This window comes from Hyperoodon ampullatus, assembly GCF_949752795.1.
Source record: "Hyperoodon ampullatus genome assembly, chromosome: 15".
In the NCBI taxonomy this organism is placed as follows: Eukaryota; Metazoa; Chordata; class Mammalia; order Artiodactyla; family Ziphiidae; genus Hyperoodon; species Hyperoodon ampullatus.
In genome coordinates, this window is record NC_136928.1 from 87,855,911 (window position 1) to 87,873,196 (window position 17,286).

Consider the following 17,286-nt stretch of genomic DNA (forward strand, 5'->3'; position numbering starts at 1 on the left):
GCCAGTGGCTCCGTCACCAAGGGCAGCCTGTGAGCCGTGTTCCCGTCTCTCCTTGACTGTAATTTGCTGTGTGATGCGGAGCGATTCACCTCTATCGCCTGGGACTCAGCTACTTCCTCTGTAAAATCAAAGCTGCACCAAGTGATCTTTGGGGTGACGTCCAGGGTAAACCACGCGAGGCTGAGTGTCCCAAGGGCGGGCTACGTCCACCGCCAGTTTGCAGGTCGTCTCGCGTGAATTCCCCACAGAACTAGTAAGAACGGGAGGCACAGCAGACACAGACGGGCCTGGGCCGGGAGCTGGTTGAGTCCTAGACCCCAAGGCCAAGGGCACAGGCTCCTGGGTTAGACTTTCAGAGGAAACAAAACCTGGGCAACTTAGTGCCCATCCTGACAGCAGATGGACCGGAGTTATTACAGCAGCAGAATAACTAATACCGTAACAACCTGACCTCAGGGGGAGGGAGGATTCGGCGCAGATGGAAGGTGACAGGTGCGAACACCGGGCGAGCTGGGCGCTGAGGCCCGTCCGGTCCCGGAGCCGGTGAGACAACTGACCCAGGACTCGTAGGAGACGGGACTGTTCCTTCTAGCCAGCTGGTCATTAACGCAGCTCAGGGCCCGGATGCAGCACACGGGGCCCAACAGACACATAAGAACACAACAAGGCCCCAGAGGTCCGAGGCCGAGAGCTACGCGGAGCCAAGCCAACGGGTGGTCCCTGGTGGTGGTGTCAGCTCGAGGCTCCAGGGAGCAGAACAGAGCCGTCTGCCAGCCAGCTAGTGCCACCCCTCTGTCTCCTCAGCAGAAATCATTCCGAGACTCAGAGCTGCTACGCCTCATTTCCCGTAGCTGGCGCAGGGACTTACAATGTGTGTTATTTCGCTATGTCCCCTCTGATGGAAAAGGCTCCGGCGCAGAAACCGGCTTCATCTCCCAGGGGCGCGATGGGAGGGTGGTTAGAGCGTCTCCCATACTGGTCCAATCAAGTCTTTAACGGGTTTTATATTAACAATGATAAGAACTTGGGAACACAGAACAGGATGACCCAGGACCTACGAGAAGCAGTATTTTTAGGTGATGAACAGTAAAACCTGTCTCTCCACGTAACACCGCTGTAAAGCATCCAGAGCAAACCATCCGTTCCCCTGGCGGTTCCCCTCCTTGCTGGCGCAGAGCCGGGCGGTAGGATCTCATCTGTCAATCCCTACCTACCACGTGGTCTTGGAACACAGCAGGTGCAGGGCACGGACACCTCAGGAGGAAGGAGGAAGGTTCCCTGTGTCCTGGGTGGGGGAAGGGCCCGGCACAGTGGGGGTGCTACTGAGGCCAAGGACTGCCCCACCTCGGAGCTGTCACTCTGGCTGCTTAGCCTCCCTGGGGCTCGCGACTTCACGTGTGAAACAGGGGCCCCGGTGACGACTGCTTTATGGGTTGATGTGACTAATAGCTCCCCCAGAACTGCCCACGAGCCCGGAGGGGGTCCCTCAGAGGATAATCAGGCTAAGGTACCCAAGAGAGGGAGAGAGATGGAGAGGCAGAAACAGGGCCCGGAAATGGAAGGGGCAGCGGCTGGGAATGGAGGCCTCGGTTCTAAGTCCGGCGGCAGATTCCCAGAAGAGGAAACAAGTCACTTATCCTGTTCTGTCCTCAGAATCACAGTCCTTCCAGGAAATCTCGAGTTCCGCTCCCAGGAGGAGGGGCGGGACGCAGGCTCAGGCATCCGCAGTGACAGATGAGCTGGGCTCGCACTGTCCATCCTCAGAGTCAGCAGAGAAGCTGGCTGAGTGGGTAGGAAACACGGGGGGAAAAGGAAACACGGGGGGAAAAGGAATCACAGGATAAGAGGCAACATTAAAACTGGAGAAAAAGTGAGCCTGGGATGTGAGGGTGGTGAAAATAATCTTCCATTCCTTTGGTTGGAGGGACAGGTTTATAAATATGTATAACATGTAAATACGTTCTCATGGAAAGCCCCCCAGGAGGAAACAATCAGGCAGCGTTTGCAAACAGAGCCAGACAACCGCAAGGTGGTGGGGTTTATTCGTCCACGCTGGGTCGGCGTGTCCTGATCAGGTGCCGGGCGGTGCGCGGGCGTCCTGCTGCTTCCACCGGCCCCCGTCCTGGGAAATCGAAACAGACGACAGTGGTGTCTGGCTCGGGCTCCAAGAGCCGTGCACGCATCACACGTGCAGTCTCCTGCTTGCAGAGAAGGATTCGGGATCCACAGGCCGGGTCCTGCAGGAGAGAAGCCGCCACGAGCTTCAGACCGACAGGAAGCCTCTCCCTGGCCCTGGTCCCGGCAGGCTGATGAGGTGTCCGGCGGGTCCGCAGTCCCCGGCGTGGCTGCAGAGGCCTGGTCTGGGCACGTCAGCGGCGCCTCCTCACTCCTGGCGCCGTAGTTTTGGTTCCACGCTTGGGAGGCAGGTGCCAAGGCTGATTCCACTCTGCCTCCAAGGAGAGGATCATTTTAGCTCTAAATCCCACCCAGCCCTGAATTTCAGGCAGGCCCCAGGGAGCAGCAGTGACTTCTTAATATAACACCATTTGGGGTCATGCGCATAAAGACAGTGAAAAGCAAGTTTAGACTGAGTCTTTCACACTGATTATAATGACTCAATTTTCTAAGAAAAGCACATTTCAAATGTCAGTGTTTTCCTTCAGCCCTGGCTCCTCTCCCATCACCCCAGCCCGTACTTGAGACGCGCTGCCACGGACGCCCCACACCTAGTCTCGGGGTTGAAGCCCTTCGTACAAATGAAAGGCATCTTCATTCCTTCCACTCTGGCTCACTGATTCCAATTTGTCTTTACTTTTTAAAAAGTAGGTTAACATTTTGACAAATTAGCATTCTCCTGTAAATACAGTTTGTAGGAGAAGGAAACACGCAGCAGGAAGGCGCAAAAGGGATGGGGACCAGGGGCGCCAAATAGAAATGCAGGAGGCGCTCCTGCTGAGCGCCAGCAGCCCCGGTGTTCCCAGGGACTTCCTGGGTCTTAAGGGAAACGTCTGACACTGCAAACCTCAGGAAGGCCAGGCGTGGACCCACCTGCTCTGAGGCCCCAGCAGGAGCGTGGTGCCGCGGAGAGCTCACGTCCTGGGGTTTCCCGTGTCCCAGCCGGGAAGTTCCTTCTCCCTCTCCCTCCAGGATGGGCAGCGAGGATTCAGGGTCGGCCTGTGTCCTGTGGACACACACTGCTGTCATCACTTACAAGAACCAGAGGGAGCCCCAAGCCACGTGACCTCAGAGGGTCACCAGCTCGCTCCCTGCAAAGACAAACAAGTGCCTGTAGATTCAAGAAAACACCTCGGTTTAGAAAACAAAACTGAAAATTCCATGGAGCACAGCTGGAGACGCTTACCCCCTGCTGGTGTATTTGCTGAGACTCTGCCACATAGAATTCGTCACCTCCCCAGAAGCAAACAACGGAGATGACAGCGAAGGTCATAGCGTGAAAGTGGCTTCGATCTGACTGTTTCTAAGACACAATCTAATACTGAGATATGGGGGACTTTTAAAAACGTGTCCAGGGATATAAGGACAACTAACGTGGTGCAGGCCATCGACCTTCACCTCTGCAGGGGCTCTGAGGGAGGGGACGGTAGGGGTAAAGAGACTGAGAGTTGAAGAAACCAGGTCTCATGTCGGGGAGCCCGGCCTCGGGAACCAGAGTCCTGTGAGGGCACAGCAGGGAAGGAGCACAGGGGCCTGAGACGGCACCCCACAGGGCACGGGACCCCGAGTCACGCACCTGGACCCGCTCTGGACGGCGGGACGGGATAGTTGTGCTGAAACTGCCTCCCCTCAGCCCCTCAACGCAAGAGGCGTAACTCTTTGTTTTTCTTAAAGAGAAACTGACAAATAACAAAACAATTAACAGCAACAAAAGCAACAGGACTCTGCATTCCAGATTCAGCTGTCTGATCTGCAGCCACTCTTATGTCAGGGAAAAATGTATGTATTGTTTCGCCAGCTCTGGGCTCCGGGCGGTCGAGCAGGTAAGGCCGACCTCCCTGTGGGTCTGTCCCAAGCAGGTCATCCCGTCATAAAGAGAAGGGGAGGTGTGGGAGGACACGCACCCACCCGCGGTGTGGACGGAAGGTTGGCCTTGGGCAGAGGAGAAGCCATACCGCCTGGGGGACCATCACCTCTCAAGGATAAGTGGGAAATAATGCAAATTCACCCTCTTTCCCCAAGTTGCAATCATACTTCCGGTAGAAATAAACAGTGCAAAATGCAGCTGCCAGCTACCAAAGGCACAGGATAATGGTACCCTAAACAAAGAAAAACTGAAGACTTATACCTCAGATGCTGAAATTGATGGCCAAAACTTACACTTGGGACAAACGATAAAACAAGAGCCCATCGGAGGAACTGACATGTACACCTCACAGTTTCCACTGACTAATAACCGATAGGTAAACACAGTCTGGATGAAATTTAGAAGGAAAGGGTTGACCCGAGAAATTCAGACCCGCAGAAGTAACTGTGCAGAGGAAGCCCTCCTGGGCTGGAGACCAATGAGCGAAATGGATGTGGACCATGAATCAAGTTTTTAGTGTAAAAGTTGCACAGAAAAGGATTTATCTTGGTCAATATAATTTCAATGAGACAAACAATGCCAACCTGGGGTGGATTTTAATTGCGTAAAGAAAGCTGATTGAGGAATTGGTTTAATGGGGTTAACTCTGGATCAGAGTTTTTCAGTGAAAACACATCAATGTTGGTATATTTCTGATTGAAATATTTATGTTAGTAGTTGTTGCTCCAAAACATACAGCCTTAGACCCAAAATAGTAGGGGAGGTATAAATGGGGTGTGTGTGAGAGAATCAGCATGGAATGGAGGTCAAGGCCCATGGAGCACCTGACAGGTGTCCACCGTTCTGCCTCCCTCCGTCTCTGTCTCTCTGTATATGTCTCTCTATCTCTCTATGTCTCTGTCTCTGTGTCTCTGTCAGTCTCTCTCTGTGTCTTTGTCTCTCTCTGTATGTCTGTCTCTCTGTGTTTCTGTGTCTCTCTATTTGTCTCTGTCTCTCTCTCTCTATCTCTGTGTCTCTCTGTTTGTCTCTGTCTCTCCCGTCAGTCCCCCACTGGCATCCTTGTGGCTGGAATGATCAGGTTTGGAATCCTCGGGGCAGCAGCGTGCAGACACCCAGGTGGCCTGTAGGTTTAGTTTCCTTCCTTCAGGCTCTGAGGACGCAGTGTTTGCAGGGAGCTGCGGTGACTCAGAGGCTTGTGCAGAGACGCCCCCGTGTGGCCCCACCCCTCCCCCTCCCTGCCATCGGCCTCCCCTCCCCCTGCAGGGTTCACAAGTCATTCAGGTAAGTGGTACTTTGCAAACCCAAGTGGTGTCCGGGCGTATTTTTCAGGCTCCAGAGTCTACAATCAAGGGTGGCAGATGTTTCCCTCCCAAACTTCCTCAGATAGGTGTTCATTTAATCTGTGGCTATAATCTTAAAGAAAACAGCTATTTTTCTTGAGTGTGTGGGCTAGAGGCATAACTTTTTCATAATAATAAGGCGATTGATGTTTAATAGAGATGTCTACAAATACAAAATTGCATCCGAATACTAAGTTACCGTAATATCAGCTTTTCACAACGGGAGCATTTAGTAGATATGATTATAGAACCCAGCTGGTTTGGGGGTGTTCGCCTACGGCCCATCTCATTTTTATTGTTTAATTGATTTCATGGTTACCTAAGGTTTTTTTTTTTTTTTTTTTTTTTTGTGGTACGCGGGCCTCTCACTGTTGTGGCCTCTCCCGTTGCGGAGCACAGGCTCCGGACGCGCAGGCTCAGCGGCCGTGGCTCACGGGCACAGCCTCTCCGTGGCATGTGGGATCCTCCCGGACCGGGGCACGAACCCGTGTCCCCTGCATCGGCAGGCGGACTCTCAACAACTGCACCACCAGGGAAGCCCTACCTAAGGGTTTTAATTATTGATAATATCTAAGCTTTTAAGGCCAAGTGATTCTGAAAACATGGGGGATATTTTCTGACCCCACCCTCATCTAAAACTCCAGACGCCGTTTGCAGTCACCGTAAGTCATCTTCTCCCAGTGCAGGGCAGCAGCGGGGCCTTGAGGACAAGGCAGCTGTAAAATACTCAGTGATTAGTCAAAATAACAGTCCTGAGGATGAATCACCCGGAGCCAAAGTCGACCTTGAGGACCACAGGAGGCCCGATGGGCGGCCAGGAGCACAGTCCTCAGTCCCAGGCCACCTCAGGCAGGTGTCTCGGGGTCTGGGGGGTGCTGGGGCTGGAGCGTGTGGACAGTGAGCATCTGCTCGCTCACAGCTGGGGGTCTAGACGTGAGACGCAGGTGTGGGCAGGGCTGGTCCCTCTGAGGCCGTGAGGCCCCCCACTCCCTCCTGCTGCTTTGCTGACGAGCCTGCGTGAGCCTTGGCTCTAGGTGCGTCACGCAGATCTCTGTCTCCATGCTCACTGGCCTGTCCCCGTGCATCTGTGTCCCAACTCCCCTTTTATAATGACACCAGTCCTGTTGAGTTAGAACCCACCTGCTCCAGCACGATCTCATCTTAACCAATTTCATCTGCAATGACCCTGTTTCCAGATAAGGTCACATTCCAAGCTACTAGAGGTTAGGACTTGAACACATGAGTTTGGGGGACACCATCAGCCCATAATGAGTACCCGCCAAGGAAAGGAAGACTGAGACAGAGACTAAAATTACTCAGTGCATCTGACGCGTGACTTGTGGCTGTTCTACAAGCTTGTAATTTGGAGAAATAATTTCTCTGTGGCATCTGACCTATGGCAGATATTAGCGCAGTTAGAAGCTGTGAGTCCATTAGCAAGTGTGTCACCTAAATGTCATTCACCTGGAGATCACAGCCTTGTGTCGCCTGAAGTCTGGGTGGCAGACAGCGTCCTGGAGTACGAAAGAAATGGACCTGGACTTACTACTGCATCTTGGCAGGGGGCAGAGTAGGACCAGGGGGTTCACAGACACAGAGGTCCCCCTTCCAGGTTCTCGGAATAAACGAAAAGGCCATGACCCTCCATTACTGATGAGACTCAATTATTGACCACAAGCCGTGATGTCAGTCCTGAGACCTGATCGCTGAGGTCCAGGGTTCCGAGTATTTAGAAACCCATTTCCTGTAAGACGAGCAACTCCACGGGGGAACGTTCCCTTTGGGGTCCAGCAGCTGGCGATTCTGAATGTGCCAAGGAGTCTCTAGAAACGACAGGGGGTGTGAAGCGTTGAGATCACCAGGAAGATGGGACGTGAACCAAAGGCCATCCGGCAGCAGAGGGTCAGGGTGACGCGAGGATGGACGCGGGGCCGGCGCTGCGCCCGAGTCACAGAACCAGGGATTCTGCAGCTGGGCGGAGGGGAAGCGGCCCGAGGGAGTCCGGAAGGTCAGCCCAGCTCAGAGGCCAGAGAGGCCGGGGCCTGGATCTGCTGCTGGCCCACAGAGGCTTCCACGTGGTCTCTAGTAACTGCACACTAGAAAAGCGAGCAGCGCCGGGTCTGATTCCTAAGACCTGGCAGAGGAGAAGCAGCAGCGAAGGGTGGGGACGGAGGGAAGTCCCCCAGAGGAAGCCCTGGCTCGGCTCTCACCCCCAGAAACACGCAGATCCGGCCACCAAAGGCCTCAACAGCTGTGCCATTTTTAACATAAAAGTTCTCCTTTCAATATCCCAATTTCCCCAGAGTTTGCTCTTGAGGGAGGGGAGAGAAATGGAGAATACGGTTTTGATCCAGGGATGACCTTTTTTTCTCTGAGAAACCTTTGTAAGAACCTCTACTCCTAACGAAAGAGACTTTCAATACAATCATTTAATGTGACCAGGAATCCAATACCCCCGAATCTCCACCCACAGATGTTCGATACCCTCTAATGTGTACGAACGGTCACCGCACTTTCATTATTTGGAGCAGAATGAAAGAGCCAGAAAGGCCAACACTTTGAACGAAGCAGCTCTGGAGACAGATGCGTTTGGACGCCGGTGCTCTCTACTGGTTTCAGAAAAATAAAGAGGCAGCATCACCAGCCGGGCCCATAGGAGCGGAAGTTGCTGAAAGTGGGGACTTACCACCTGCAAACCACCATCCAGGTGAGGCCTGCCAGGCCACAGACGAGCACGGCGCCCAGCACGATGGAGACCACGGACGCCCGCGGGAGCCTCCCAGAGTCTGGAGCAAGGACAGAGCCAGCGGTGAGCCTGGCCGGCTGAGGGCAGCGGCCAGTGTGCCCTCCCAAACCCCAGCCCAACCCCCAGCCGCCGCCCGAGCACCCCTGACCCTGGGAAAGCACGTTCCTCCGGGTAATTTTCCCTCCACGGACCTCCTTGCGCTGCCCCGTGGGCTGTCCATCCCCTGCTGTCTTTGCTGTACTCGGAGTTGAGCTCTGCTCTGTACTGAGCTCTCCTTTTCCTACTGCAGGAGCTTTAATAAAATGTCTTGCCATTTTAACAGGTCCCGGTGCATAATTTTTCTTCTACAGGAGCTGGAAGCCAAGTTATGATTCCTAGATTTGCAGCTGAGTGGCTGTGTGGCCCTGAGCAAGCCACTTACCCTCTCTGTTCTGCACATGGGGATCAAACTTCGTGCTTCCCTCCCGGAGATAATTCACGGGGGCGTGAAACTAGCTGAGGGTCTGGCGTGAGCCCGCCCCGCCCAGGGTTTCACCGCGGTCCTGTGTCTCAGACACGATCTCGCCTTAGGTGCGACCCGGCTGGCTCCCTGCTCCCACCCAGCGTCAGCGGCCGTGGCAGCGCGGACACACGTGGCCGGAGGGCGACCCTTCAGTCATCCCTGACTGTATGTCGACCACCCCTCCCAGCCTGGATGCCCAGGGCCGTGGTCTCACCCACGCAGGTCCTGCCGTCCTCGCCGAGCGTGTAGGGGTCGGTGCACTCGCACTGGAAGCCGCCCTTGGTGTTCTTGCACCGGGCGGAGGCGTGGCACGGGGGTTCCGTCACGTCTTCACACTCGTTGATGTCTGCACACATGATGTGAGGTCAGGGCCAGCCTCCTGCTTCCCTTCCCCACGAGGCCGGCCCCGCCCCAGCTCTGTCCCGTGTCCAGGAGGCAGAGGGACGTCACCCCACGTCGGGGCCGCGTCTCCTGGATCGAGAACATCCCCTGAGGTCCCGCGGGCGTCTCCCTCCCGCCCCACTTCTGCTCACAGCGGCCCTGTGGCCCCTCAGGAGTCAGCCCGGCCCGTGGCCACCCTCTGACCCGCTGGCCTGGCTGCTTCTCCTGGCCCATCCACAGTGGCCTCCTCGGACCCGCAAACCCTCTGGTGCTGGTGCCGATGCACTCAGTTCTGTTCAGTTCAAATTCTGCCAGGGGCTGTGAGGGCCCGAGTGTGAGGCAGGTCCCCGGAGGCTCAGGCCACACAGGCCGGTGGGCCTCGCTCAGACGCGGGCACGTGGCCCCCTGGAGGCCGCTGGCGCTTTCCACACTGAGTAGGGCTCCACCCCGGGCGGGAAGGAGGCGGCGGAGGGCGGGTGGCAGCGAGTCCGCCCACCCCAAGCGGACAGCTTCCAGCCACACAGCCGGCTCTGGGCCTCCACCCACCACTGGGTGAACACCGGCCGTGCCGCCGGGAGCCAGGACCTGACACCCAGGCCCGCAGAGCGGGTGGATGTGGTGAGTCCCCCTGGACAGGGAGCGTGTGCAGCCCTCGTGGTCTCCTGTCGGAATCCACAACCACGACCGGACCCCAGGTCCCTGTTTCCAAATAACACGCTACCTTTTCTGGCCAATTTCAGGAAGGAAGCAGCAGAATGTCAAAAGAAGAAATATGTCCTGAATACATGCTGTCCAACCACATCACATTAGCAAACGTCACACGTGTGTGTCCTCGTAGGTGGTCCTTGTTCTGAGGGTATGAAGTGAATGTGGGCTCAGCCTCTGCTGCCGGTGGAGCCCCTCACTCCATCCTGGACACTGGACTGCAGACAGGATGCTTAAAACAAAGCAGGTCCCTTCTCTCCCGGTTCTGGAGGCCTGAAGTCCAGACGCGGCCCTGAGCTCACTCGGAGGGGAGCATCGCTCCCGGTCTCTCCCGGCTCCTGGGGCTCCTGGCCATCTCGGCTTCCTCGGCCTGGCTGCACCTCTCCCATCCTCCGTCCTCACGTGGCCGTCTTCCCTCTGTGCCTGTCCTCCTCCTAGAGGGACACCAGTCCTACTGGACCAGGGCCCACCCTGAAGGCCTTATTTGAATTTGATTGCACCTGCAAAGACCCTACTCCTAATAAGGCCACACCTGAGGTCCTGAGGTTTAGGACTTCAACATGCCTTTCTGGGGGACAGAATTCAACCCCTTTCACTCAGAAGCCAGATCGGGGACTGTAGGGTCTGGTCTCCTGGTCCGGGGAGTCCACCCAGAATGTGTGGCAGCCCCATACGGGTGGTGAGGACCGACTCAAGCCTGTGTGTCCCCAGATCCCCACGTCAGTCTGCACCATGGCCGTGGCTGCTCCTACCGGGACAGGTTACCTGCCAAGGAGAGCTGAAGACCACACCCCCAGGCCCACCTACAAACATCTACACGATGTTCCACTTCCCGAAGCACAGCTGTGCCGACGGCAAACCGCACTCTCCCTGTAGGTGCAGAAACATTTATTTGTATTCACTTATTACAGAACCTCTCGGCAATAACTGGAGCGAAAAGCCACGGACACATTGCTTTTTATCCGTTCTGAGTTCACGACTTTAAAGCCCTTGAAAGAGACTCATTACACTCATTTGCTTTTTTTTTGCGGCACGCGGGCCTCCCACTGTTGTGGCCTCTCCCGTTGCAGAGCACAGGCTCCAGACGCGCAGGCTCAGCGGCCATGGCTCACGGGCCCAGCCGCTCTGCGGCATGTGGGATCTTCCCGGACCGGGGCACGAACCTGCGTCACCTGCATCGGCAGGCAGACTCTCAACCACTGCGCCACCAGGGAAGCCCCTGCTAATTTTTTTTTTAATGTGATGATTTTGGGGGCTAGGCGGGATTTGAGCAGAGAAGAGAGAACGAGTCTCCTTAGATTCTGTGGGTTAGATGTTCAGTTAAGCTGTTGCTGCCCTTTCTGCAGCCATGGACGTGCAGGTTAGCGATTCCGCTGAGGACGGGCGGCAGCCCTTCCGTCACATCAATTCACAGTGGAACTAAAATTCCCTCCCTGCTACATTCCAGAGTCATTTTTTTCTTGCAATTCTTGGCTTAGAAACTTCTAGTAGAGGCATAGATCAGGCGAAAAACATCTGTGTAAAGGAGCGAGTGCATTTGTACCGGGGGTGGCCCTCATCCTGCTTCCTGTCATATACTTATGTTAAAGATATTCTGCCTTAATTATCGATGTGTTCAGACAAAGACACAGGGTTGTATAAACAGAGTCGGTACCCTCCTCCCTGGTCCTATCTCGCTGTACCCACATGACCGAGCTTGAGGAGCTCCTGTCTCCATGGGACACTTATCGATGTCAAAATAAATAGGACCCACTGCTTGTTGAAAAGTGGGTTCTCACTGTCCACACAGCTCTGTAACTCACGGTTTTACATGTACTGACATGCTTTCAGGGAACGCTTAGCTGTTAGTATGGAAAATTACGTTAGGAAAAGACAGGAGGTGGGGGGACGCTGGGAGGTGGGGGGATGACTGGGAGGTGGGGGGACGCTGGGGGTAGAAGAGTGATGCTGGCATCGTTCGCAGCATGGCGGGGCGCAGAAGGCCTCCCTGGGGGAGACAGTCTGAGCTGGGCGTCGGAGCGTATCCAGGGGCAGCGGGTGAGCCCGAGGCACTGACCCTCCTTTACTCTCTGGTTCTAAGCTTTTCTCCTTTTTGATTTGTACCTTGTGGACCCCTATGAATAGAGCTTCGGGGTCATAAATAGCTAAAACACATAGCCAGCATGATGCAGCATAAAAGGTCCAGGGGTTTGTTCAGTAAAGATGGAAGGCACACACGTGACGTTTATGCCTGGAGCATGCAGGGCACTCAGCCCCCCGGGGCTCGTGTCCTTACCCTGCCGACACCAGGAGCCCAGCCCTGGGTAACAGGGATGTTTCCATTTTGCACCAGCACTAAGTGGAAACAGCACCAAAAACTTCCAGATTTGTTCTACTTTTGCTCCTGTGTGACCGTCTACAGAACATAAATATTGGGAGCAATAAAAGAGGAGGTCAGCGGACACAGCAGGCGCATCCAGACGCCACCGCGTCCCAGGACGGTCGGGCTCCCGTCACGGGGGGCTCCTGGAACGTGACTCTGCGCGCGGCCTTGCCCGGCCCCCTCTCCTCCAGGTCCACCGTCGTTCACGCCCAAACCCCAAGGAGATGTGTGAGGTGCCCGCCTCGGCTCCAGCCCACGTCCTCCTGGTGCAGACCTGGGTGTGTGGAGGCTGCCCTAGCCGTTTAACCAGGGCTCTCCAGCCCAGCGTGCTAGTTCTGGCCGTAAATTCCCTCAGACCTTCAGTTTCCGATCTTCTGCTTCCAAAGACCTCCCTGTGCCACCCGCCCTCCTCCAAGCGGTGGCCTGGACGTCGCCCTGGATGCCCTCCTTCTTTGCCTCCTGTCCTCCTCTCTCACCTGGAGGGAGCGGCCCGGACCTTCCTGGGCCTGGTGCCCCGGGCTGAGTCTTGAGGGTCCCTGGGGCTCTGGCCTCTTCCTGTGCTCTTCGGAGTCTAGAGGTGGGTGTGGCCTCTGTAACTTTCCATGACACATTTTGGAGTCCCCAGAATTGAAGTGAAAATTTTGTGACTGTGGTAAAACATACATAACATGAAATTTACCGTCTTAATTATTTATCAGTGTGCCTTTTGGTCGCATTCAGTACGATCACGTGGTCGTCAGCGATGACCACCCTCCATCTCTGGAATTTTTTCATCTTCCCAAATCGAAACTGTAGAACTGAACACGTTGGGCCTTGTTTGCATTTCTTGTAAACCAGCTCGATTCTTGCATGAGTCCATCTCCTGATCCTCTAGGGTCCTCCTCATGCAGCTTAGAGGGAAACGTGAGGGAGCTTCGCCCAGGGGACGAGGGAGGCTTCCTGCTTCTGCTTGCCCGGTCCCGGTTCTGGGTCCTCCCAGGTGTAGGCAGACTGGGGCCCAGAGCAGGGAGGAGGGGGGAGGTCTCCCTGGAAACGGGCCGCCACAGGTGGGGGGCCTGCTCTACCGATGCCTCCTGTGGAAACACTCATGTTTCATTGGAGCATTGGCGCTGTGAGCTCTTTCCTACAGGTCTCCCTGAAGTTCTAGCCTCTTCCTCCTCCTGTCCTTCCCTGGTCACCCCGCGGGCATGTCGTGAGGTGACCGTCTTGGTGCTTCATTTTCTAGAAAGACATCGACTTAGGAACATGGGCCACTGGGGAGGGCATACTTTATTTCCATGCAGAGAGTTCCTGGAAGATAATTATACTCGGAGACACCTTTGGTTGAATGACATTTATGTATGTTTCCATTTGGGATTTCCCTTCAGTTATTCTTTAAATTGAAGGATAGTTGCTATACGGTATTATATAAGTTACAGGTGTACAGTATAGTGATTCACAATTTTTAAGGTTATTTATTTTTAAAGGACATTTATTCTTAATTTGTATTTGAAAAATGCAGCCTCCAGGGTCAACTCACGAAAAGACACCTGTTAAACGACTGACCTTTACAGACCGGAGGCTGGGAATCCCATCCTCGGCGGGTGCAGGCAATTTGCTCCGGCCCTTGGAGCTGGAATCCATGGCGACAGGAAAACACCAGCACACGCCTTCCAGACTCCTCACACAGCAGGAAGTCCCCGTCTTCCACTTTGTTCGGGAAGCCACAGCCATCCTCTGGGCCAGGTTGACAGGTACATACAATCAGTGCCGGACCCCTTTCTTTGCCCTCCTCTGGGGCTGCATCCCCCGATTGGCCTCCCAAGGGGCTCACGTCAGCAATCTCCTTCCCTCCAGGTGGGACACAGCACGGGCCCCTCTCAGCACTGACCCCCTGCGGCAAAGTCACGCCTCTAACCCTTCCCCAAGTATCGGCCGTGACCAGGCTTCCCCACCCACCCCGAGGAAACCGCTTTAACTGAGGGCGACCACGGTCCTCTCTGCACAAGGCAGGCTGGATCTCAGTCCCTCTCCTCTTCTGACCACAGCGGAGCTCACCGTTGGCCGACCCTCCCGAGGCTGGGACCCAAGACACAGTTGCTCCGCTGGCAGGTGCAGGCCAGCGTGGTCCCCAGGAGGGGCCGAGGGGGGCTTCGCCTCAGACCCGTGCCTTCCCCACTGAGGAGGTCGCACCCAGGACCCAGCAGGGCGGGAGGCTCTTTCCTCCCCCCGAGAGGATTTGAAGCAGCTTCTCCCAGGAGCTGTGTGACCCCCACGAGACCCCGTCCTTGACCCTGTAGGAGAGATGCTCCCAGTTTGCGGCTACCTGGAGGAGGGGCCTCCCTCCACGCGCCCAGGTTCATCCCCGGGATGATGTCACACGACTCGAACTCCTGGGGCCTCGTCCCGACCCGGAAGGCATCGCGTGGCACGCGGGAGAGGCCGGTGTTGTCGCAGATGACGCGGGACAGAGAGTGCCGGCCCAGCTCCTGCTTCTGGGCTTCCGTGAACACCGCCTGGTTCTCCCACCAGAACCTCCAGGAGGACACACATGAGGACACGTGAGAGCCCAGTCCCTGCCACGCCGACCACTCCTGCCTGCCCTCTGTGCCCACGCCACGCGGCACTGGAGGCCGGGCGCGCCCAGGGGAGGAGGGAGGCCCAGGGGAGGAGGGAGGCCCGGACGGCGCCGGGAGGACCGTTCTTTCTGTTTAGGGACCCACCAACCCGCTCGGCTGCACTGACTGTCCCTGGGTGCAGAGCTGCCCCTACGACAAGAGGGACGAGGACAGAGCCCAGCCTGCAGGACATGCCCTGAGGCCCCCTCCCCGCAGGCTCTCCTCTGGCCCCATCGCCAGGGGAATTCAGCTTCTGGGAAACTGTCTCACTGTCCTCCCAAGAGGCTGCATCGCTGACAAAGCCCACAGCTGCTGACCCGAAGGCCACAGGGCACTCCTCTCCACCACATAAAGCCCCGCCTCCTGCGCGGGAACCCCGTCAGCACCGAACACCCCCTGCGTCCCCACCTGTCCCGGGCACCTACCGGTCACCGTCCCTCAGGTTCCTCATTTGCTTTCCGATGATGCAGGCAAACAGCGGGCCAGTCCGCGCCCCGGGGAGGACTCTCTCGGCTAAGCCCCCGAGCCACACGTCCATGTTAGCCGGGTGCCCGTACAGGTCCAGGATCTTGTCGGCCACGCTCCCGTTGCTGGTGGTGGCTCTCAGGTCGGCCCGGGTCTCCAGCCTGGACAAGCCGCAGAATTCCCGCCACTCATTGTAACCTGTGCGGGGAGAGGGCCGAGGCTGCCCTACTCGGGATCCGGACGTTCCCCATCCGCCCCGCCAGCTGTGGGCCATCGAGACCTGGGGCTCTGGCCACAGGGTCCCCACCTCAAATCCACCTTGCCGCCCCACGGCCTGCAGACCTCCCTGTCGGAATATTCCAGCACAGGCGGCAGGGCCTTATTGAGAGTTTATTCACAAACCAGCCAGGCATCATGCTTGAGGACAAGGCTGAACCCTGCACACCCGAGTGGGTCACACTTTTACCCACTTCTCGTCTCTGCTGAGCAGTGAAGCCAGTGCTCACCTGCCGTATCCACGTTCCCACAGGAGCGGTCAGAGCACAGGCACCAGCACCCCTCCTTCCACACAGGCACACACACGCACAGACACACACGAACAAACACACAGACATACAGACACGCACACGCACAGACACACATACAGACACACACGCACAGACACACAGACATACAGATGCACAGACACACAGACACAGAGACATACAGACACAGACGCACACACACAGACATACACACACACGCACAGACACACAGATGTACACACACACAGACATACAGACACACACAGACATACACACATGCACACACACAGACACACACACAGACATACAGACACACGCACAGACATACACACACGCACACACGCACAGACACATGCACACACAGACATACATACACACACACACACACACACAGAGACCACACACACACACACACACGCACAGGGAGAACCACGGAAAGGACCATGTCTGTCTGACTCTGGGCTGCAGCTCCCTCCTGGTCTCTGCTGCTCCCAGGACGCCCCCAGCCGCCGGCCGCTGGGGACTCAGCCTCCTCGTCCTCCTCGCTGCTGTCCACCCTGACTGCGCACCCGCCCCTCGGCCGTCTCTGGCTTGCCGGGCCGCTGGTTACCCGTCCTCTCCCTCCGCGTCCCACTGCTCCAGACCCTCCATCCCTCCTCAAGGCGATGGCGCGTGAACCCTCGCCTTACACGCCATCTGGGTCTGACCGGAAGCTCGCCAAGGCTCCCCATCATTTCCTCTCTGGTTATGAGCTCTGCCGTCTGTGGTCCTTTTGGCAAGACTGGGTCTCGTTTTATGCCCGGGGCCTCAAACACAGCAGACCCCCGACAGAAGCACCGCATAAACGCGTGGACACAAGGAAACGCGTTACGACTGGGCCAGTTCCCCGCAGGGCGCTGAGGCACCGGGACACAGAAAACTGGGGGTGGAGGGCTCGCGTTCAGACTAAACAGAACTAGAGGAAAGGATCCCCTATTTTCCAGTTAGAATGGGAGGGGCTACAGACACTTTAAAAGCCATTTCTCAGACGTTGGCAGTAGGTCTGAGACACATTAGAACAGCAGCTAATCTGGCAGCTCCCGCAGGAAAGGAACGGGGAGAGCCCACCTGGCAGGCCGTGGTCCCGGCCCCTCTGCAGGTTGATGGATGCCAGGTCCAGGGTCCCCGAGTCCGACAGCACAAAGAGCCTCTCTGTCAGCTCCTCGTTCATCAGCTGGTCCTGCACCTGCAGCTTGGCTGGTGTCGCCAGCAGGCCCCTCATGATGGGGTCCACACCACCTGGAAACAGCACAGAGGAGGGATGCGCTTTCTCAGGTGAGTCTTCGGGAAATAGAACAAAGTCTCAGATCATAAACTAGGCTGGTTCTGAACAAATGCCGCTCATAATCTCAGGAATTCACCTCCAGGGGTTCCCAAGTTTCCCGGACCCTTAGGGTGCTGCCTCGTGGTGGATTCACCCCATCAGGGCCCCGTCAGGGCCCCAACGGGCCAGACCGTGAGGTGTGTCTGAAGGAAACCAGGATGGAGCCTCAGGGGTTGGAGGTTTTGTGCTTGTTTTTCAGCAGCAGAAACGTCACAGTTGAAGGAGGTGTTTGCTGAGGCTAAAGCCTAGACCAGTGAAC

The 17,286-nt window shown here is 56.4% G+C and overlaps 1 protein-coding gene across 1 annotated transcript in view; it reads right to left on the reverse strand.

The window, feature by feature from the left end:
• Positions 1–2,039: 2,039 nt before the first annotated feature.
• TPO (thyroid peroxidase) overlaps positions 2,040–17,286 on the reverse strand; it is a gene marked incomplete at both ends in the record, with an annotated part of 36,041 nt that continues 20,794 nt past the window's right edge. The window contains 8 exons of the mRNA XM_079720742.1: positions 2,040–2,237; positions 3,049–3,181; positions 8,069–8,168; positions 8,845–8,976; positions 13,624–13,794; positions 14,384–14,592; positions 15,101–15,338; positions 16,772–16,942. Of these exons, the coding sequence (XP_079576868.1) occupies positions 2,040–2,237; positions 3,049–3,181; positions 8,069–8,168; positions 8,845–8,976; positions 13,624–13,794; positions 14,384–14,592; positions 15,101–15,338; positions 16,772–16,942 (1,352 nt within the window). The remainder of the gene's footprint in view (positions 2,238–3,048; positions 3,182–8,068; positions 8,169–8,844; positions 8,977–13,623; positions 13,795–14,383; positions 14,593–15,100; positions 15,339–16,771; positions 16,943–17,286) is intronic.